This window comes from Pyrgilauda ruficollis, unplaced genomic scaffold (assembly GCF_017590135.1).
Source record: "Pyrgilauda ruficollis isolate IOZ18807 unplaced genomic scaffold, ASM1759013v1 scaffold14, whole genome shotgun sequence".
NCBI lineage: Eukaryota > Metazoa > Chordata > Aves > Passeriformes > Passeridae > Pyrgilauda > Pyrgilauda ruficollis.
In genome coordinates, this window is record NW_024512543.1 from 751,860 (window position 1) to 775,000 (window position 23,141).

At 34.7% G+C, this 23,141-nt stretch overlaps 1 protein-coding gene across 1 annotated transcript in view; it reads left to right on the plus strand.

The window, feature by feature from the left end:
• CDIN1 (CDAN1 interacting nuclease 1) overlaps positions 1-23,141 on the plus strand; it is a 124,628-nt gene that overhangs the window by 10,944 nt on the left and 90,543 nt on the right. Inside the window, exons 2-5 of the mRNA XM_041460143.1 lie at positions 15,696-15,741; positions 16,597-16,661; positions 19,850-19,910; positions 22,832-22,904. Coding sequence (XP_041316077.1) covers positions 15,696-15,741; positions 16,597-16,661; positions 19,850-19,910; positions 22,832-22,904 — 245 coding nt within the window. The remainder of the gene's footprint in view (positions 1-15,695; positions 15,742-16,596; positions 16,662-19,849; positions 19,911-22,831; positions 22,905-23,141) is intronic.

The following is a 23,141-nucleotide window of genomic DNA, read 5'->3' on the forward strand; positions in this document are numbered from 1 at the left end:
AGTGGTTCTGTCTAGTGTGGCAGAGCTTGCCAAAAGGCAAAATTGCATTTCTTAGGCTGTTGTGTATCAGTGCCAGAATCAGATCATCATTCCGTCTGGCTTTCAGGATCCAGAGAGAAGGGTGGCTGTGAATGGAGGAAATGGAATAGATCAAGTTTTTAATTGCCAGCATAGATTTTGTTTTGGTTTTGGTGTTTTTGCAAGCAATGCTTTTGGTGCAAATAATTGTAGCATTACATGGTCTTATATAAACTGATATAAGAAACAAATAATAACACACAACAGAAAACTGCTGTTTTTATAACTTGGCAAATTCATTGAGAGTAATTCAATATTGACATTCTATGTGTAAGGATTGTACAGAATTATATTTTAACTTCATGGCAAATGATAAGATCTTTTGCTGTCCATACATATAGACAAACTTCATAGTTATTTGATTTTCCTTCCAACTTTCAGGGAAAACTTCCATTTACATAAAAGCAAATAAGTTGATTTTCGTTTTCTAATGAGATTCAATGCTTACGATAGTTAGTTCAAGACAGCAAGACAAGCAACTTGATTTTGTAGGAAACATCTATTTGAAACATTGACTTCTTGAGCTTTTTCTCTCTCAGGAATCTATTCTGTGTTCACAGAAGAGAAAGCAAGTCGTGAATGAGACCTATAAATTTGATTCTTGTATGTGTCAAGACAGTAATGTATGAAATGCATATTATTATAAAAATTTAAGAAGTGTCCTAAATGCTTACATTTTTATAACACACAACATATTAAATAATACATTTTCTTGTTAGCATCTGTTTGCTGTCATTGTTAGCAGGGCCTATGATTTGTTACTTAAATTAATGACTACAACCATTTTGGTGCTGATATATGCCCCTTATGGCTTATTGCATCACTTTAAGAAGCAGCATATATGCTTCTACGAGAGTAATTTTTTAATTGTTCATTCCTTTAAGTTCCTGGTGTAGGTAACATCTTTATTTTCAGTGTGAAAGTTTCAGAAGCTTGAATTACACTCTCAACTGAGTGAAATACTGCTGAGGATTAATTTCTGTAAGAAAATGCAATGCAGGAACTGATCCTAATAAAACTGCTTTCTAAGACAAGCCTAATAGAGTATTGTTACCAAGAAAAACTAACAACATTGATGGAGGAATGGAAAGGTAATACCCTGTGTTCTTCTGATCAGGTGGTGGTTAAAAGCCTTGTTCATGTTTTTGTTTGACTAATTGGTACCATACAAGTGGATTTCAAACTCCCATAGGCATGCTGTGTTTATAGTTTTCAGCTTGTATCTCATGAAGTCCTTGTTGTCCATGGACTTCAAATGAAGAATTCAAAGTAAATTAACTTCTTGTCAAAGGCTTAAATTTGCCAAACAGGAATCTGTGCCTATCATGGGAAAAACTTTATGATTTGTGAACAACTTAGGATAAAAACTTCCATTTGTAAGCAACTAAAGCATTTTTTTACATGTCTTATGTTTTATTTGGGTACAATCTTTTTTAAAAATTCTTGTGTCCTTAACATTTTGAGTAATGATAGTGATTTGAGTAGAAGATGCTATCCCTTCCATTGCACACACCAGGATATCCAGTTGCCTGATTGATAGTGACAATCTCATTGTTTTGTATCGGAGAATTGTTGAACTTTACTATCTTGCTTTATCCTTTTCATCTGAATAGAATGCTAAGTGTTGCTGTCTATCCAGATCAGGATGTAGTGCTGAAGAGGACTTTATTGTTTGGATGATTGTCCTCTATTTGCATGTCTGTATTTATGCCTTCAAAGTCTTGGAAGCATTTGATTGTCTAGTTTCCCATATACCTCCACAAACTTCAGCAGGGGATAAAAATGTCCTAAGATAGTGCATGTTCTTCTTTCGCAGAAAGCAAAATGTTGCCACATATTCCTTTGAACAAGACACGTGTGATAGAAAATGTATTCTTTTATGCAATACAGCCTGTCTGAAAGAGTTTCAAAGGAAACAGAAACTGTGACCAGGATGGAGGTGATACTTGCTCCTGTGACTGAATTACTTTAAAGGGTCTTTGAGAGTTCCCTGTTCTTAATTGAGGACACAGACAACAATAAAGACATCATGTATCTCTGTTTCTATTTGTGGTTGGCTGGGAGATGTCAGAACTTCATATCAGTCTTCTGTTGATACTGTTGTACCATCAAGTCCTTTACTGCATCTCTTGGTGGAATACAGATGCTCATTTGGAGACTACAACTCATTTAGAGGGTACTGTAGGCAGAGAGTGAGTGTATGTTTCTATATATGAAATGGCTATTGAACATCAGCCATTTATGGCATTAGTATAAAATGCATGTTGTAAATGCAGCTCTCCTTCAGTTTTCAACACAGCTGAGCAATATGACCTCCTAGACAAGTGCATTTTCTTGGGGTACATAAAATTAAAAAAAAAAGAGAAAAAAAAACTTGGAAGCTAGCTCTCTGGTTCTTATAGAGCATAAAAAGGAATATCTGCTTTGACCAGTTGGCAGGTACTCCAGTAAGCCAAGCAAGTTCCAATCCAAATGGAGTTCAATGACCTAATTGCAATGAGTGATCTAACACAGGAATATGTTTTCCTTTATCCTGTTATTAGGAACAGGAGAATATAATTGTTGACCAAAAAGAGTAAGTTGGGCTACATTTATTATCTCATTTGTATTGTGTTCCTTTGACATCAGTGGTCTGAGAAAGAAAGGAAAATGGTCCTTTATGGAATAAATGCATAGTTTCAGTCTAAATATTTTCCTAGCCATATCTGTCTGCTTGATATGTCATCTAAGTGCTGAGCATTTTTTTCCAAAAAAATTCCATTGGTTGCCCAACAACTATTATTCACAAGCTTCCTGCTTACACTTTTTGTTTTAATTTGCTATTTAGACACAGACCTCGACAGTGACAGACAATCATTCTTACACATTGTTATCTTTTGTGGTTTCAAGGTTTCTGGACAGAGAATTTTGTCCATTTATCTGCAATAGATGCCTGTCATTCTAACATTTTAAATCACAGTAATTTAAAGATTATATTCAAATGTTTCAGCTACTGTGTAGAAATGAATATATTTTTATGTAGACAGATTTAGGGAGGTCAGCATGTATCACATATTATTTGTTTGTGTTAGTTTGTTTTGTAATTCTAAGCTCTTTAGTTTTATTTTCAAGGATATCTCTCTCTCAGTGGAACTTTACATTAGTGGATCAGGGTGTTTGCTGAAATAACCAGTTGAAATTATTAAAATATGCAGTGGAAAGCAGCATGCTTAATTTAATGTGCCTCTGAATATTAAATGCATGTAAAATGTTATATAGACATGAAGCCAATTGTTATAGTATATGAAGCAATAGCTGTGTAAACCCTAACCTCGTAATTTTGCAAGTTCTACTTTATCATGTAGCTGTAAAAGGCAATCAAAATAAATCATGGAAGATGAAGAAATATTTTCTAGGGCTTTCTGTATGCTTTCAGAAGTGGCGCTTGATCCATGAAATTTTAGTAAGCATATTAAATAATACAATATGATGTGCGACGTGTCAGGGCTGATAAATTATTTTGTATAGGACATTTATACAACATATGGTGAGCTGCTATGTGAACAGCTTAATGACTAAATTATGTTAATCTTTCTTGCCATATTTACTTTTCATTTAATAAAAGGCATTTTCAAATTTTTACTTTACTTTTTTTATCATGTGTAGATATAAGAAAGGTGTAGGTCATCTCTGAGAAGCCGTGACAGTGATCCAAGGTTCCTCAGCTGTGCAGTGTACATAACACAGATGTTGGGAGAGTCATCTGTCAGCTATGCCTCTCCTATGGAGTTAAAGTTCTGGGGGGAAAAGAATTCGACACAGTGCTGTCACTGTTACATTTTCACAATAGAAGAGCATGCAAATAGTCAACCTCCTGCTTAGCAGTAGTGCCCTGTCTAATGTCTGTGCTGGTTAGAATAAAAAAATAGTGGGTGCATCTAGGGCTCATAGATCTGACAAAGGTCATGCTATGCTGGGTATTTGAATTGGAAATTGTCTGGACTTAGATTTTATAAAGCTCCCAGTGTTGTCGGGGAAAATTTCAGCAGGGTTTTGTCCCTAGAGAGGCCTCTTAGGCCCTTTTCTGTCCTATGAATGAATTTAGATGTGAGGGTTTCTCTTGCCTTAAAACTGTTAAGTTCATTTTGCATACATCCCTAGAGAGAAAAACTGGCAGATGCTTTTGTCTTGGAAGTGTTTAAAAGAAAACTGCAGAACAGGAACAAGGGAGAGAAGGGGCCCTGTGTGGAGTCCCAGAACATTTTGGAAATGGCCAATATGCAGTTTTCATCAGTACTAAGGCGGGGCGCAATATGGTGCCTGTAGCTCACTGGGGAATATGAATGTTGATTAAGCATACTCCCAGGCTTTGAAATCCTGAAAGCAGTGTCAGAATAATGGATGTTGAGCAAATGTCAAGCATTTGTTAATTTCGCTGTTATTTGGAGTTTATCTACCATGATCAATCAAATAAACTAGTGCTTCTCTGTTGTGGCATGTGTCATTGATATGGTGATTAGGTGGATAGAGAGACCTTCTGCCTTTTTTTTTCTTTTTTTTTTTGTTAATCCAGGTAACAGATTACATATGAACAGCCATAACTTTAGATTAAATATTTCTTTGCAGTTGGTTTAGTGGAAGGAGTTGCATTAACAATACTTTGGGGGTACAGAGAGACAAAAACATTTGCATATCTGCTGTGATAAAAATTACATTTATGCCATTTTTTCCACTTTTGGCCTTAAAGTACTACTGTCATGATGAAGGAGAAATTGCTTCTAAATAAAAGTTGATAGAGGGATTTTTACTTGTTAGAAAGATAAATTTGAAAACAAAGTACTGATTTATGGCTTAGCTTCTTTCTTCACTCTATATATTTTGGTTTCTAAAAACTAGAAACTTGACCTCAACATCCTCTTATTGATACCCTTTAGTTAAAAGCAGAGATCTCTTTTATAAGAATATATGCTCTAAGATATATCTTGCATAATGTATATGTGTAAGTTGTTGGTTACTAACGTGGACACATAAACATTCCAGTTGAGAATATTTTGTTCTTGTTCTCATTTTCACTATTTTCTGAAGTCCTAATTCCATTAGGTTGCTGCTCTTAGAAATTAGGTAACATATAAAATATTTCTATTTACATGTGAAGATATTTAAATGTGAAGAACAGGTTAAAATTAATCTGAAAGAGAAGAAGGCTCTGTAGCCTTTGCTGCTTTACTGTAATATATTAAAACTTCAAAAAAAAGGGTTGGATGTTTTGTGTGAGACATTTTTGAAAGCTGCCTGAAAGATATTCTCAGTCAAATTTCAATGAATTCCAGTGAAGTTTATTTAACACCCTTCTCACTGACTTTTTTTTTTTTAAACTGTAGTACTTATGGACTTAATATAAAGATGGTAATGTATATTTTTAGTATGTTTTTGATAAGTCACAAAAATTTAAGAAGTGTCAGGGAGTCATGCCATACTACTTGATGCATGCTGAGGTCATCTTCAACTTATTTTAACAGAGAGCTAATGTTTGTTCTTCCTTGGGTTCCACATTTATTTATCAAAGCCTCTAGGCTCATTCTACCAAAACCAGTGACTTTTTGGTGCTTAGTGAAGGTGATGCTGTACAGTCAATATTATTGACTGTTTATATCAGTTATGACTCTGTTCCATTTGTGTTCCATTAAATTCTGTTCCATGGAGTAAGAGTTCTGGAAAGCCAGCATTTCCTGCTGTGGCACTGTGGGAAAAAAAAGCTTAGAGTCATTGTATGTATTTTCAGGGCAATATAAGGAACACCAGAAAACTCCTCTAGAGAGGGGAGGAGGGGAAAGGAAAAGGAAAAGCCTGTTGATAGGAATGGAAAGGGTTAGAGAAGTTTTAGGATACACTGATGTAATGTTGTTATCAGCTCTTGTGATGTTCCCTTCATATTGCCTTCCAGTTTTAGGTAGACAGCTTTTTAAAAAAGAGAATGTTAGAAGAACAGTAGTAAAAAGAGATAGCTGGATTTCCTTCTTGTGCATTTCTGCAGTCTTTCCAAGGGGAAGTAAGTAGTGACATTAAATGACGTTATTCCCTCTATGGCATAATAATCTATATTCCTGGGGCTGGAAGTAGGCTTTGTAAATATATGCGTGCTTGATACAACAACTTAGATATACAAGACAAAACACTGCACTGTTGGGTAGGTAGATGTTCTGGTTTAGGGCAAATTTGGGAGGAAACTTTCGAAGAGGACCCTCTATTAAGCAGATTCAAGTGGTCCCTCCCCCACTGGTTCAGGAAAAGACAAGAATTACTTTTTTTTTTTCCTTTTTTTTTTGTTCAATAATTACAAATAGGTTTAAAATTGTAATTTTTTTTAAATTATAAACACTATCTAGGGCTCTAAAATCTTAAGGGAACTAGCTATAAATGGATTCGTCTCGTGCCTTGAATCTGCATCATAACCAAAATGGAAATTTACTAAAAACTATCACTTCTATATCATCTGTGTTTGATTCTTGAAATTTTATCCTGAATATATTTTAGATTATATCCTGAATGGGAAGCATCATTAAGATCCTAACTTGTTTAAGGAATTAACAGTTTTGATTGGATAACTTGAAGCTTTTTTGACTGAAGATGTTCACTTTTTACCCTGGAGAAACCTATGCAACAGTGTGTGTGCCTGACATGTGATGCATGCAAATGCTAAATACAGTAGCAGCATGAGGCAAGTGTCATTAACAGTAATTTATGTAATGAAAGCCACCTGGCTGTCTTTGTAATTAATTGCTTCTAAATAGTAAATTTTAAATGTAGTTTATAGTTTTCTAAATCTGATGATGTATTTTTAGGAACAAATTGTTTACGGGTGTTCAGGGATTTATTTAGTGCTGAACCATGCTTTTTACATGCAGGCTAATTTTTTAATACAAAATAAACAAGCTAATTAGCTCTGAATTACCATTCATTCATAAAAATAGTTTTCTAAACTTAAACACCTAACTTGTACAGGACAATATAGTTTTGTTGAAAAAAAAAAGCTATAAAGTAGAATTATTTTCCCCTTTGTCCACAGTAAGTAAATTTGAGATTGAAGTCTGAAAAAACTTACCTTCTGATCTATTTATTTTCCTGGGCATAAGAGGAAGTAGCACGATAGGCTAATCCAAACAAAATGAGGGGATGAACACAAAATAAATATTTCCAAAATTGCTTTCCGGTAATAGCCTACTGAGTATATTTTCAATATGTGGGCCATGGCCCTATCAGTAGGGCAGATAAGAAAGGAGAAGGATAAACCCCTGGTTTAAATTGTATCTTCTTCACCTTAACTGCTTGTTGGGGTCCATTGCTGTTGTACTCTAGGAACATCCCTCTTTGCACAACTAACATCAGATAAGGAACTACTTTAGTGTATTTTTGTCTAATGGTTCAATATTTAGATTGTGCTACTAAGATAAAGATGTCAAACTTGCAAACATGTTTTTGGTACAGTCTTAAGTGAAGTAAATTGAAGTGTGGATGATGTACACTTGAGTGCAAATGTTCACAAATGTTTTGCCTTTTTCCTCAGTCTCTGGTGTGCTGCTGTATGCCTCTGCTTTGGGACATTCACTGATTCTTTCCTGGATTTGAGGAAACTTTTCTTCTTGCTAAATAACTTGCTAAGATTTAACTAAGTAGTTGAAATGAAGGACATAACAAATCATCTACTTTTGCTAGTCTCAGGTGCTGGGTTGGTTTTTTTTTAATTTTCTCAGAAAATTTAATGGTAGAGTTAAAAGCAGAATTCTTGGGAATACCAGGAAATGGAGATGTGGTGGACAAGTACTGAGATTATCAAGGTGTACGTGGAGACAAACCCTGTTTGACTCCTCTCAGTTCCTTTTGTCAGTGGGCTCCCTGATTAGATACTTAAAGATGGGTTCTGCTGTCTGTAACGTGAGGATGTTCAATAGTCACTGAAGCCTGATGTCAGAATATTTGGGAGTTTTAATTTCACATTTTAGCACTGACAATGTATTTCTTCAGCCCTATTGTGTATATATATTGTTCTGTATTATATATTCAGATATATAATATATTTTATATATATTATATATTCTGAATAGATATTGTTCTGAAAGTATTTTTCAGTTTGAAATGTGACCTTACAAAATAATTTTATATTTTAATAGAAGAAGCTTGAAACATTAGTGAAATATTTACTTATAAAGATCTCTCTGTGGGTTTGGCATTGGAATAGGTTCCAAACATTCGTGCAACAAGTATTGTTTAATTCCAGAATGGAATTATATCAGAACAATATCTTAGGCAAATTACTGTCCATTTTCACTACTTGCTTACTAAGATTATAAAACTGAAAAAATAGTTTATTTTCTTATGGACCTGCTACTCTTCCATTGCTGTGATTGCTGTATTTTTTTAACATGTTATGTATTTATCCACTGTTAAAGCATGTTGCTGTTCTTCTCAACCATATATATGTGAATGGAAAACCAGCATTTTTGTTCGTCTTTTTTTTAGATTGGGAGTTTGATCACACTTTGCAATCATTTGAATATGGAGTATTTTTAGTTACACTTATATTATTGCTATTGGAAATGAGATTTTTGTAATGTGGGTGAAAGAAGATGTAATTTATCTCTGCAAAGAGCTAGCATTATTTTGGGATCATTGCCTGTATTGGTTTTTTGTACTTACCTCTGTGATTTATTTTTTTCACATCTGATACAGTTTGTTCATAGTCTGCAGTTGTTTTAAAATATATTGGTTGTTACAAGAGACACCAAAAAATTAGGTGTCTACAGGAAGAATTGGTGCTCTGTTCTTAAAGGAACTTCTAAGTCTTCGTAAATGAAAAATCAAACAGTATCTAATACTGGCAATTTTCCTCTGTCTGCTGCTAGAACTTATTGGCCAACTAGGTCAGACATTATTAAAGTTCAAGTGGCCCAGTGGGAAAAGTAATGGCCTTACGCTACTATGAATTTTAAATGCTGCCATTTCTATGTATTGCACCATCATCTGTTCTTGCACATCACTAAATTGTATAGAAGTTGTGGGACCAACCAGTGTCAAGGTCATAGAAGTGATGACTCTTCTCAAGTAGCCTTTACTGAGCTTTGTCATACAGTTATACTCATAACCCTGGCTCTAGGCAGCAAAGTTGTATGCACATGTTAACCTTTTTATTATAATTGACTAGTGAAACCTGCAGTGCAGGATATCTTTCTCCTCAAAAACTTTACTTTGTATTTTATTTTTGATCCTGCCAAAGGTATGAAATTGACTTTGAGCCAAAAGCAATTTTTAGGGATGTGTTTAGGTCTTTTGAGTTGAGCTGTTGTACAGCTTACTGAACTGGATATCAGAGAATTTTAAAATTTATTCATGTTATTGTTTTTCAGATGAGCTTGGATTTCATCTTGATTTTAAATTTAATTATACTAAGTCTGAAATGAGCATATCATCACGTACTTCTTGTCGTATATGTATGTATATCTACACACACACAGCATAACAATAACAACAGTAACAACAACAACACAGTAATAATAATAATAATAATATATTTGTAATGGGAGTATTTCCTCTACAGAACTGTATTGACTTGATAGTTTGAGAAGGAGGAGCTACCAATAATTCTTCATTGTATGGAAGGCTTCTTATGCAGAAATAATAAAACTGGTTTTGTATTCCAGACTCGAACTTAGATACTTCTGTGTTACTTAGTAACTCTAATTCAAACTCACCTATTGATTTAAAAATACATATTCACACACATGTTTATAGACAAGTATGTTGATTTAACTTAAATTGGTAATTCACTGACTTCTGATAAATCATTGGTAGATTTGTGAACTATAAAAGTACAAATGTATACAGAGACAATACTCTGCTTTTTTAGAATTTTCATTCAGAGAAGTGACCACAATCATACTAACCTATAAGAAAGATTGTTGTACTAGAGGCTACAGTGAAGAAAGATTAAAGCTGTAACTATTGTAGAGGTCAGTGTGCCTCCATTGTTCCATGCTCTTCAGGCATGTAAGCCTAACAAGCTCTGGGTAGGCCTTTGGTATTCCTGAGCCTTCCTGGATTCACTTGTAGAGTTGTTCAGACTGCTAAGAAACCTTTTTGTTATCTGGACAATCCTGACCATGGAAGAAATTGTGAGAATCCACAAGTTGTCACATCCTTTCAGGTGGGAAGTTGACCACCAGACTGGCATTGGGTCATTTTCAGGTGTAACTGTGGTGCTTGCTGCCCATGTCCTGCAGTTGTGGGAAGCCACTGAGGCTGTATGCCTCTGTGCATGTTATGCATTTGAAACAATGCTGCTAGATCTGTTTGAAATCCATTACTAACAGAGTTTTTTACAAAGTAGGGTGGACTGGTTAGCATGTGATAAGCAGTATAAACATTGCTTCCTTTAGGAGTCCCTGTTCCAAATCATTTGCAGTATGGAAGATGAGAATTTGGCTGCTTGGATTTCTTTCATGTCTTTAATAATGTAACAGGAAAAATATGTTTTAGATACATGCTCTGAAACTTCAGGATAGATGTGAGGAGAATTCCCCTTTCACCACTAGTCTTTTACATTTTTTGGATATATATCTTTCTTTCCTCACTTAGATTTTAAAGTTGGCATGGCAGCACCACACAGTTCTAGCCCTATTACTTTTATTTTAATTCTCAATATTGTGCCAGTAAAAGTATTTTTAAACTTACTATGCATGGAAAGGGGAAGTTCTTTTCCAGTTTAAAGAAATGAGAGACTCTTGCTATCTATTTTAGAACTTTAGGACTTTCATATCATGATATGCAATGCATACTCACTAGAGATTGTAGAAGAAACAATTTTCCCCCCTTATTGAATTCCTTCTGTAGCTAAGTGGCAGTGTATGTTCTTCAGGAAGAAGGTTTGACACTGCAGCTTTGGGATTTCTCATGTAACAGCTTCTGAATTTTGGAAACACAGCTCCTGCCCCTACACTCAGTTTTTAACCAATATATTTATCGTTTTAATAAGGTGGAATATTCAATTTTGTGAAAAAGAAACAATTAAGCTATTCTGTTTATATATAACATATTTGTCTTATGGACTATGCTTTCCCCCTTCTTGCCTCCACTTGTGTGAAATCTCTCTAGATACTCTTCCTTTGTTCCATGATAAAATACACTAAATGTGAAACTGATTTTTTACTCTTTGTACTTTAGGCAACAAATGTGAAGTTAAAAGTGAGGGAAAGGAAACTCATTATAAAACATGAAACATAAAACAAGTGAAATCTTGGTTTGCACCTACAAATCCATGTTTTCAGTAGTCTCAGAAAATAAAAACTCTAAGTTTCATCTTAACTGTAAAGAATTCATTATTTGCAAGGTCTGATAGTATAATATTTGCATAACATTTGCTATGCTTGTGAGGCTGAAGTAAGTAGCAAGTATTAAGCTGGACAGCACTCCAAATCTTGGTTGCATCTGCAATTCTGTTTTGTTGAGGTGATGATCTGATACAATTAAATTGCTTTCATCATTACTAGCTGCTTCTTAGCCAAAGTTTTGTATCTAGCTACAAAGCAGTAAACTGCTTATATGAAGTAGTAACTTACCTGTTACTACTTTATATATGAGTACTCATTGCAAACCAGAACATTTCTGAAACACTCTCCAGGGATTATAGCATTCCTTGTCTTCAAATTCTGAGATTCATTAGAAGAGAATGGTCTAAATTTTATACTTATTTAGTAATTGACCAAAGGGCATATTCTTTTCCAAGCACCAAGCTCTTTCTAGCTTAAATGATATCTAAGTTCTTAGAGATCATTTTTCTTATCCCTTTTTCTGGACTGTCTTGGGCATCCCCTTCTAAATGTTGGATTTGTGTATTAGAAGTAACTTTAATAACTGTAATACTATTTTTTTTTTATGGCAAGCAAATTTTTATATCTTTATATCACTTGTAACCTAGAACTTACACTTCATTTTATAAAATAGAAGTATTTTTATCATTAAAAAATGGGCATTTTTAGCCAACTTCAGCTTTCAGTTTTCTGCTCAAATCCACTTAAGTATTGACAAGAGCATGAAATACATCAGGCATTCAGATGGAAGTATGCTGCTGACACTGACATGGAGTAACAAAAGGTAAATTGGCGTCACTGTGGATGCCAGTATACAAGTAAAAAAGGATATCTAAAGAGTGAGGCTGGATGCTTTGAACAGAGCTCTGGGAGTTAGATTCATTACTGTCTAGAATTGCAGAAGAAAATGTTTCCATGAAAGTTGTCACTACAGAACTGCTGAACTGAGAAAAATTTGCTTATTTCCCTGGACAATATACTGAGTTTTACAGGAGGGATAACAGGTTAGAATATTAAATGTTTAAATGCAGTAGTACTCAGAATTATGGCTTCTGGGTTTTTGTTCATTTGTTTCAGAAAATCAGCAGTTATATACCTTGGCTCTACAGTTGTTTCTCAACAAAAGTATCTGCTTGTCACAAACATCTATATTCCTAGTCTTCAAGTAAGGCATGAGGCTTACTATGTAGTTTATTCCATGAAAGGCAATAACACAGTACTCAAATGTTATTTTGAATAAAAAGCCACTTTCAGTGTTACGTTTGTTTTCCTGGATAGCTCAGCGATAAATACATTTGTCTGCTCATTTGTTGCTTTGAAATCTTGTATAGAAGTATCAGAGGATGGATGGAGCCCTGGGAATTTAGCTGTTCCTCTAGAAGTAATGATAACTTCTATGGTAGTATTCCTGCTGTCAGTATCAGCAGTTGTGATTGTGCTGTTTTTCTATTCAAATTCACATTCATGATTTCTCTTCCCTCTCCAAGTACACAGTAGTGTCTTTTTCGGTGCTTTCTGAAACCATGATGTTTCAGTTTTCACTCACTAAGATCTTGCCATAGATGCTCCATCTGTGTTTTGAAGAGCTACTTCATTTGGCCAGGAAGTTGTCTCAATGAAATTGTAGCAAGGAAACACTGAGTGGCGGATGAGTGGTTTTAGTTTTTAAGACAGGAACGATGTTAACCAAAAGAAACATGGAAGCAGCCATGTAAAGATATAAATCCACTTCTCCTGGAGAAAGGGAAAGATCATCCAGTAATAAGGCTTGTAATTATTTGAATGATGTTATTGAAATAATTCTCTTTGCCCCAGTGATAAAGTGTATGTACTGCAATCCAGTATATATCCAATTTGCACTGTTATTGGAATGAATTTTTTCAGTATTCGTGCTAGGTCCTAAATTATCTGAACAGTTGGAAAGACTGTTCCATAGGAAAGGAGTGTTGAACTAAATTGAAGTAGGTCAAAATCCAAGGACACTAAGGGGACAAATATAATGGACAAGAATAAGAGAAACATTTAATTTTGAGAAGACCTTGAAGGCCATCATGGTCATTAACCTGGCATTTCTAAGTCTGCCATTAAAGGTGGAATGTAAAGGGAGGGAGGGATAATGGTCTTAGTTGGTTTTTTTTTTTATATATGCCAGTGTCAGTGTTTAATAGGATAATGAGAGTATAAGTATAGTTAACATACCAGGAATAGCCTAAAACCACAAAAATTACTATGTCAGTGGAGGAGAACTCAAACCAGAGATCTAGTCAAATGCTGTCCTGATCTGTTCTGGGATTTTTCCCACATCTGTCTCTAAATTCAGTTCTACCATTATGACCATGTAAATCTACAAGGTAATAATAGTTATGTGGTGAGCCATTAGGGGGCCATATATATCCAACTTATTTATAACCTGCAGGTTTGGGTTTTTTTTTTTTTTAATCAACTTGAAATATCTTAGCTTTCTGTATGTGTATAGCCTGTGTAAGTATATAATCTTAATTTCTTTCCTTTGTTCACCTTCTAGTGATTACATGTGCAGGTTGCAGGTTGTCATAATTGGATTGTGCACCTTTTGGAGAGGCTTTGTAACTCCACAATGTTTGTGGTATGTAACTCCTGGCCTCTATGTCATGTGTATATTTAAATAAATATTTTTTATTTAAATACTGTTTACTTTATTTGACTAGAAACTATTACAATTTAAATTCTTTACTGTATTTGACTTATTTTTTCTGTAATCCATTAATTTAATATATATATATTAGTCAGTTTCTGTTTCTATCATTGTTCTACAGTTTTAACATGCAGTCTCAGTGAGTACTCCGGGTGAACAGTCCCATGTGTAAAATACCAAAGATCAAGGCTCAGCTTACTGCTGTCACGCAGATGTTGCGCTGGGCAGACAAGCCCAAAATACAAAGTTATGGCAAAAAACCTGGAAGCACAGCTATGGATAAGGTATACTTGTAAGTTCTTTATACAGTACTGCACTGATCTAGTCACTTTGTTCCTGATTCTTCAGCTGCTTGGTTTAGAGGTAACTTTATACCATGCTGCATATACATACTGTCTGTTTAACATTGATCCAACCGTTTAGTTGTTTTGTGCCTCATTGTTCCCTTTTGAAAGTGAGAGTAGGACTTCCTCATTTTAAATTAGTGTTTCTGAAGTGTGAGAGTTGGAAGGAGAAGGGTCATTTATGTATGGAGAGAATATGTACTTTTAATGTAATTATGATGTGATACAGGTGTTAAATTCACATACAAGAAATCTGACAGAAGAGTGAGACTTTAGACATTATGGAATCTTTGAACTACCTATGCTGTGCCATAGTAGGTAAGTTCATGGGAGGAAAAAATGTTAATTATTCATAATGCTTTGCTGTACCATAAAACTCGATTTATTGAGGCTATAATTTGTTCAAGTTGCATGTAGTAGAAAAATATATCAGGAGTAATTAGTAGTACTCAGGATGTGATGAGGTAGATATATCCACAGAGGACAATTGAAAACAGTAGCGGTGTGGTATTGATTGCCTTTCAGAGGAAAAAAATCTTGTCTCTTTTCTAAATGTTAACAATTCAGAGAGAAAAATTCCCACTTGGGAAGAATGCTTTCCAGGTTGCTTCATTGCCAGGTGTTCGACATTGAGTGGAGCCGTAGATGAATGAAGCTTATGGCAGCTTTTGGAAATGACCGACTCCGGGGAATCTTGGCTTCCTGCTGTGAAAGTTTCCATTTTCAAAGCGCATCAGTTTCAGTGGGAATGTTCCACTGGTCCCATATGCTACTTCTGACAGAGGGGAAGTTTTTAACCTGAATATGAGACAGCTACTGAAGAAGTTTCCTTGCTGCTAACAAAATGAATTTCAATATGTTGCCAATGAACAAGCGGCATGTTCCCAACTGCTGATGGAATTTAACTCCATCAATTTTTAATGGAAATTTTGCTTTAATTTCCTTTTATCCCTGTTACCTTTTAGCTCCACTACTTGCTCCTGGTAGGACTTTTGGGTTCTGAAGTTGAATCACCCAAACAGTATGCTAGTTTGATTTGAAGTTCTTGCTATATTTTCCTCCCCTCCCTCATACTCTCTCTCCTTGACCTAGCAGCAGGAAGCCTTTGTCTGAGGTGTTCATCTGGAACAACTTTTCCACACTTGTTTTCATGTTCTGTTAGATTACAGGGCAGCAGGCCTACCTTTGAAGCTCCCTTCTCTTTTGTTTCTTTGCAGTGCACTCCAGTAATTAACTTTGTCCTTCTTTTATTTGTTCCAGTCAATCGCAGTCCACTCTGCTGAGCATCTTCTCCCAGGAGTACCAGGTTAGAAGTTTTCTCCTTTGTGAGGGTTGACAGGTGCCTAATTGAATGATGAATGTCCCTTTATTTCTTTGTAATTGAACTGCCAGCTTTCTGATTGGTTTGGAGGATGTTCCTTTTTCCACATCAAGCACCGCCTGAGTCTCAGTGGATGGCTGCCAAGCCTACCCATCCATCTGTCTAATAACATCTAGCCTTTGCTTATTTGGTGGACCTGTAATAAATTATGCTAAACCATTATTATTCTGACAATAATAATTTCCCTGTGTTGCGTGGTTCCATGTGCTAAATGTTTGCTGACTTGCACTGTCAGTGCTGCTTTCCATTGCTGACAGAGATGATGATAAATGACCATTGCCGGAGTGGCAGAAGGCAAGAGAGGCAGAAAATGGAGTCATTTATCATGAGATGACAGGTGTCAGTCAAGTGGCAAGTCTCTACGGAATTACTTTTTGTAGTTTTTCAAATAAGTTGTTTTTAAGCAATGTTCTTCCTGGTTAAAAATGCCAATTGAATTGTAAAACTAGAGTGCACCAGACTTAGATGGAATTGAATTGAGGGAAAATTAATACAAAGGTTGAAAGAGAGAACAAGTTTTTCTTTGCCCTCAGCAGCCTTCAGTAAACTTATTTAGATTCAATTATTGTGACCTTACTGGCTTTTACATATGGTACATTGCAGTACAGTCTGAAGGCGTTCAATTCAATAGGTAGATTGAATGTCATTTCTGTATGGAATCTAAAAGCATGGTTCACATCTATCAAAGTATAGCCAAGGATCGTGTGTTTGTGTAGTCATGATTTCAGTGTTTTGATCTATGACACCTTTGTAAAAGTCCTGTTTTTTTTATTTTTCTAGAAACAAATCAAAAGAACACATGCCAAGCATCACACTGCTGAAGCTATCGAAACTTACTACCAAAGGTATGACCTCCCCACCCCAGTTAAGACTCTCATCGTAGCTACTGATTTTTACAGCAGTTGTGAGTAAATGAGCTTATTAAGCTAATTTTATATAACAATAAATTAAGAATTTGGGAATACAGAATGGTTCACCTAAAAATGTTTTTCACTGGTAATACAGAATTTTTTCAGGATTTGGTCATTCTGATTAAGAAAGAGTTTACTTCCCTGGCTCTAAGTCAGGATAAGCAAATATTTTTTCCAGTGTATGTGATGACATTTATTATATATTGCCTATAGTTTGTAATTTTTAGGATTTCTGTGTCAAGACTGATTTTGATGACTTCCTTTACAGCAAGAGAGCTTGTTCTGTTACAGTTGCTTGTTTAAAACAACATTTGTGTTACATTACAAAAAGTTACATATTCATGTGTTGCCAGTTAAAGCACTAATTTTTAGATCACTCCTGTTTTATCAACAGAAGTGTCAGAAATAGTTTTTAAGGGAGGATGAAAACCTTTATGTCATTTTACAATTGTTTGCCTCTTAAGCTAATAAACTGTGCTTGCTACACCTTGTAGTTTTTCTGTTAGTTCCACAGGCTTTACTAAAAATATTCCAGTGACATAATTGGGGCATAGTGATAACAGGTAAAGATATGCAATTAAAATATTACTTTGTAGACTGACATATCTGAAGAGCATGCATGGCAAGTGAATTCATACTTGTGATGTATGATATTCGTGCTTAATACTAATCTGTATGAATCAAGAAAATAAACAAAGAGCCTTCATTTGTAAACAATTAAATGTGCTTCTGCCAGAGTCATGTATTTAAAACTTAACCACAACCTGATTATATCAGACACTAGTTTAGAATATCTAGTGTGAAATGTACTAGTTTGGGTGTTTGATTTCAGTTTTTTAGTTGTTGTATTGTTTTGTAAAATTTGTACTGGATCACATCACACTTTCCCTAGGGTTGATTCTTGTTTAGGAAGAATATTGGCTTAAAATTTTGTTTTGCTAATAACATGCGTATACAGTACTACTTTTAATTATTTTTCACTAGCACAGTTTCAGTGAAGCAGCCAGTGGTAATTGTAACTGCTGCGTAAGTAACCCTTTTCATAGAGTATGTGTAAATCACTAGTTCCAGCCTGAAACTTCAACCTGAAACATGGGAGAAGATTTTGCTTTATGCAAAGCAGCAGTTGTATTGGTGTCAGTAGGGTTGTAGGTATGATTAAGTTTGTCTCACATCAGGTAGGAGGATTTGGTCTCCTGTCTTCTTCTGTAGTCTGAAGTATGATAGCAGTGCATAACTAATGCATTATGTATGAAGCTGTGTGGTAGTGGTAGGGAAAATCATTCTTTATGCTATTTCTGAGTATGTCATTTTGCAAGTGTATTAACATGGCTGAGTAAAATGCACATGTTTTAAAATCAGAGATATTCTGGTCAATAGCTAAAAAACTCATTTCAGTCCTGTTTTAATAGATTTACAGTGTAGTATGTTCAGGACGCTGCAGAACCAGACAACTTCAGATAGAAGCCACTTTGAAATACTTCAGGCGTAAATATGACAAACATGTCTTCTCCTCTGCTCTTCTGTATCATCCACTTTACTGCTGTAAACCCCAGACTGAGTGCTATGCTCCTTGGTGTTTCTGCCGACATACAAGCAGATAATTGTACTGTCATTGCTTTATTAGGTCAGAACTACCAAGTTTTGAAGGTAGACATTTCCAGTGGTACCTGTTAGGAGCAAGTAAAATAGTTGAGTAGAGTAGTTTCTTCCACTTTGCTGAGACTTGCTAGTCTGAAACTTAGGCAAGCACAAAGTACAAGAAGGATCAGCAGGTTTTCAGAACTGTATTGCCATCAGCTTGTGAGACCTGTTAGTCTATAATGGAGTTGCCAGAAGCATTAGAAATATATGACAGAAATTTACTTCATTCTCACTGTTGCTGTTCGATCATCTAGATGCATGTTTGAGAACTTTAATCTCAAGTACATTTTCCTGGTTGTGTATTTTGTGTATGATATCTCATTTTCTTCTGTTATAAATTTGCAATGTTTGAATATGTTTTGTGGGTTTTTTTTTAATGTGGAACCGAAATAGTTTACAGCAAAAAGCTTTTTTCGTTTCCTTAATTCATTAAGCATCAGAATAATTTGCAAGCAAAAAGCCCTCTATCAAATCTTATGTGAAGGGGTTTTATGAAGGTGTGCCACCCATTCCACAGAAAGGTAAAATGATAAAGAATTTTAATGCCTGTAACTAATGAGCAGAAGAGTGTCTTCTGATGGATAGATAATGATAGAGCTGGAAAGGCTGTGGCCTTCTAATGATGTCAGTAATGATGTGCTATGCGAATACAGATAGGATAAACGAGCAGGTTCAAATGTTGGTAACTATTGTTCTTTTCCACATGGCTGCAAAGCACAAAGTGGCTTCCAATATCATAGCTCCTTCCCATCAGCTTCTGAACACAGGTTTCAGGTTTTATTGAAATCTGAATATCAAACAGTGAAAGTAACAGAAGTGAGGAAAGCGACATTGTGTGAATTGATGGTCAGAGGCATCATTCTGTAATACCCTCAACTAGAAACATTAAGCCTTTGCCACTGATAGGATAATGACTTTCTATCAACCTTTATTGAATGCTAAATATTTCTTGTTTTCTTTGTAGAATATTAATTGTTAGACTGATTTCACTAAAGTAAGCCTTTAGTATTTAAATTACTGCCCAGCTGATAAAATCTGGAATAAATTTGAGAATTTATGTTTTTGTGTGTACTAGGGAATTGGGTAAGATATACAGTGCACCTTCACAGTTGAAGCTCATGTGGAGCCAAAAATCTTTACTGTGAATAATAGAGGTTTATTTGTCTGTGATGCATCTTTAAGTAGTACAGACATAATTTATTTGTGTGTCATTAAGCCACATTTTTTTAATTTCTTGATATGTTGGGTTTTTTACCAGTGTCTTAATTAAGATAGATATATTTTGCAGATGAATAGAATATAATAGAATAGGAGACAACCCTGGAAAGTTAGTGATTGCTTAAAGTACTTACTTCTTAAAAGATTTCCCATTAAATGGGGTGTTTTCCCCCAAATGAAAAACATTCACAAGGGATGCTGACATATATAAACTGGCCTTTTCTTGCCACTGCAAAATTACCTGGCTTTGTCTTGTCTAGGTACCTGAATGGGGTGATGAAAAATGCAGCTGCCCCAGTATTACTGGACCTGGCCAATGAGGTAATCATCTTTCTTTTTTCTTTAATCTTCCACTGTAAAACCTGAGGGGCATATCTATAGTGACTTTACTGAGAAATGTAATTAACCTAAAAAAATGGTTTCAAGGCACATTAGACATTTAAAATGGTTCCCCAGTCTGTTAGTACTTAAAATAATTAGACAAAAAGCCACATTTATTAATAAATCAGTTCATGTAATTAGTCTTTTAACTTCAAGGCAAATGGGTAGGATACCCTGAATTTGTATTTTGCTGAAAATTTCTGACACACTGCAGGTCTTTATTGCATAAACTTGCTAAAAATTCTCACATGGATTAAATGCAGTTGCATCAGTTTGATTCCTATCAGTTTGATAGGAAGGCTTAAAACAGATAATTTTCCTGACTTCATTTATTTCTGTTCATACAGATTAGAGGATGGCTAATGAAAACTGCTTAAGGTAAAGCACTTAAGCAGAATAAATTCCTCAGTGTATGAAAAGTTCTGTACGGATGCCATTAAAGTCTTGACAAATTTATTGATGCTGTTTATTAACTAGCATATGAATTTGCCTTGGTATACAAGGTGTTATTTGTATTAAAAACTGCTATCTTAGTACTACATTAAAGAAGAAGGAAAAAGTTTGAACAAGTGGTAGGGAGTTTCCTAGAAAAAAAGAAATTGATTAAATACCTGTTTTTTAAACTTTAAAATATTTATTTACTGTAATAGTAACAGTACAATAGCTGATACTACCTGAAACTGCTTATGCAATCCTCAAAGGGATAGAATGAAATATATGCTGTTTTGTGTTGCATTTTAATAGAAAATGTAAGAAGGAAGTAGAAAATGAGTGTTTGCATTAAAAATGATATGGCACTATGAGCATTAAGTGTAGCAATAGCAGCAAGTTCTACATGTTACATTAGTAAAAAAGAATGGTTTTTCTCTCATGTACATTGCTGCAGCCAGCAAATGAGCGATTACCTATCAATTACTTGAAGATTTTAATGGTCTGTGAAGTGTCTGTGTAACCTGATCGTACAGTTAGCATAGAATCAAGAATTTATTTCATATTAGTGGTAATGTGTAGCTTCTTACCATCTCTGGAAAAGACAAATCCTGAAGTACTGAGAATAGAATGTACTTTACATAAATAAGTACAATCTTACTAAGAATTTAGGTAAACATCCCAATGGATGATATATTGCACCCATATTATATGGGAACTGTCATAAAAATATTTCAAGCACAGAGTAATATATCTGTTACTGGTTCTTTGTATATTTTTCGCATTGATTTAGAGATGATGCATATAATTTCTGACTCCAGTGAGCATATCTTTGTTTATTTTTCACTAATGCATTTTTGCAATTCAGATCAAAGATACCTGCAGTTCAGAAATAAATAAAAATTAAGTCTAAGAGAAAGGGGAGATACATAAAAAACTTATTTGTTTCTGGTTTTGTAGTAGCAGGTATATCAGAAAGGCAATGCATTTTGTGACTGCCACCCAATGCATTAGGGAAACGTGGCAATAACAAGCACCAGATTACTGCTTCCAAACAATCAAGCTGCCATTTTTATATGATAGTTAATATTTAAATGACATACTCTTGCATCTGCTGACAATTGATGTAATGGTAATACTTTATGAGTCAATATATATTTAATCAGTGGAAACTGTAAAAATTGATGAGAAATATATAACATAGCTGTATTACAGTATGTAGCAGCTCTGTTAAGTAGGAAAAGCGCCATATTGTTGTCTTTTGGGGATGTATTTTGAGGGTTTAAAAAAGTACTTCTAATTCTTTTTTTTTTAATGAAATTGTTTGTCAACTGTTCGTATTGTATATGTAATACAAAAAGACTAAAATAAATCACATTTTTGTTAGAAACAATAAAATTAGTCACTGTTCTCTTCATACAAATATTTTCAAGTGAGATTTGAAGCACTATGAATTTTACTTACATGCTAAATTCTGACATGAAGCATGATGGCCCTATTTCAAAGAAAGATGGACACATGATTAATATGAAAATTAGGGCGATGCAAGTACCTGAACTAATAAGGTAGTCCTTATTCAGGCTGGACTACCTTCAGTAATTTCACCATTTTTCATGTGTCAGCTCTGATGTGGGTTACTGGAAATAAGCAGCTCCATGGAAAGCATTTCTCTCTACTTGGGGAATTTAAGGCCATCCAAGTACATACATATTTGGAAAAATATGTATGCAGAAATGGAGTAACCTTTTTTGTCTAGTTACTAAATCAGGATAAAATTTTTGCACCAACAGTGAACTTGAAAAGATGTCAAGAAGAATTAATTGTGACAATGTGTGATCAAGGTTTCCTGTCTCATAGTTAAAATTCTGATTCACTGAAGCAGTATTTTAATGGCATCTAAAAAGCTATTGTAATTTTTAGGAGCAATTAGGTTATACATTTTTCATATATATGAAAAAAAATTGAAATGAAGGAATAGCTTTGTTAGAAACCAAAATATAAACTCTGAAGTAATTTTGACCGAGCCCAACACATCTGCTAGAGATATTGATGCTAAGGATATGTGGTATCACTTGATGGGTACCACATGAATGAGGATTCATACATAGAAAAGGATCACCACTTCTTTTCCTTGATGGATAACCTTATAAAAGGGATTTCACGGTCATCTTTTACAAAGGGTGGTTCAGATGCAAAATGTATAAACATAATAACCAGGATTTTATGTTGTCTACTTTATTTGGTTTTTCGCTGGTACTGTGGATTACTACCACATATTTGGTGGAAATAGTTGAGTTTGATGATTGGAAAAAGATCCTGTTTCCTCTACTTTGCTCATTAGTTTTAATCTACAAATATAGTACAGTTCTGATAAGTGTGCATCTAAATGCATTTACCTCCTGAAATTCTGTTTTTGTTTTTCTTGGGCTAAGGTGGACTTTGCCCCATCATTGATGGCTCGTATCGTGTTGGAAAGATTTCTACAAGAAAAAGAACAAACCATCCGTAAGTATCTTAGCTGTTTGGGGGGTTTTTTTGTACTTTATTATTTTTTAAATATTTTTTGTTTCCACTTTTCTTTTGACTATGATAGAAAAATAATTACCACAAAGCTGGAAGTGAAATAACAAGGCTAACATTTTAAGCTTGGTATCTTCAACAGTTAATGACAGTTAAACTGTATGTAAGAAGAACAGCTACAATTTCATACTATTTAAATTAATCTTTTTCCTCTTAGATTTC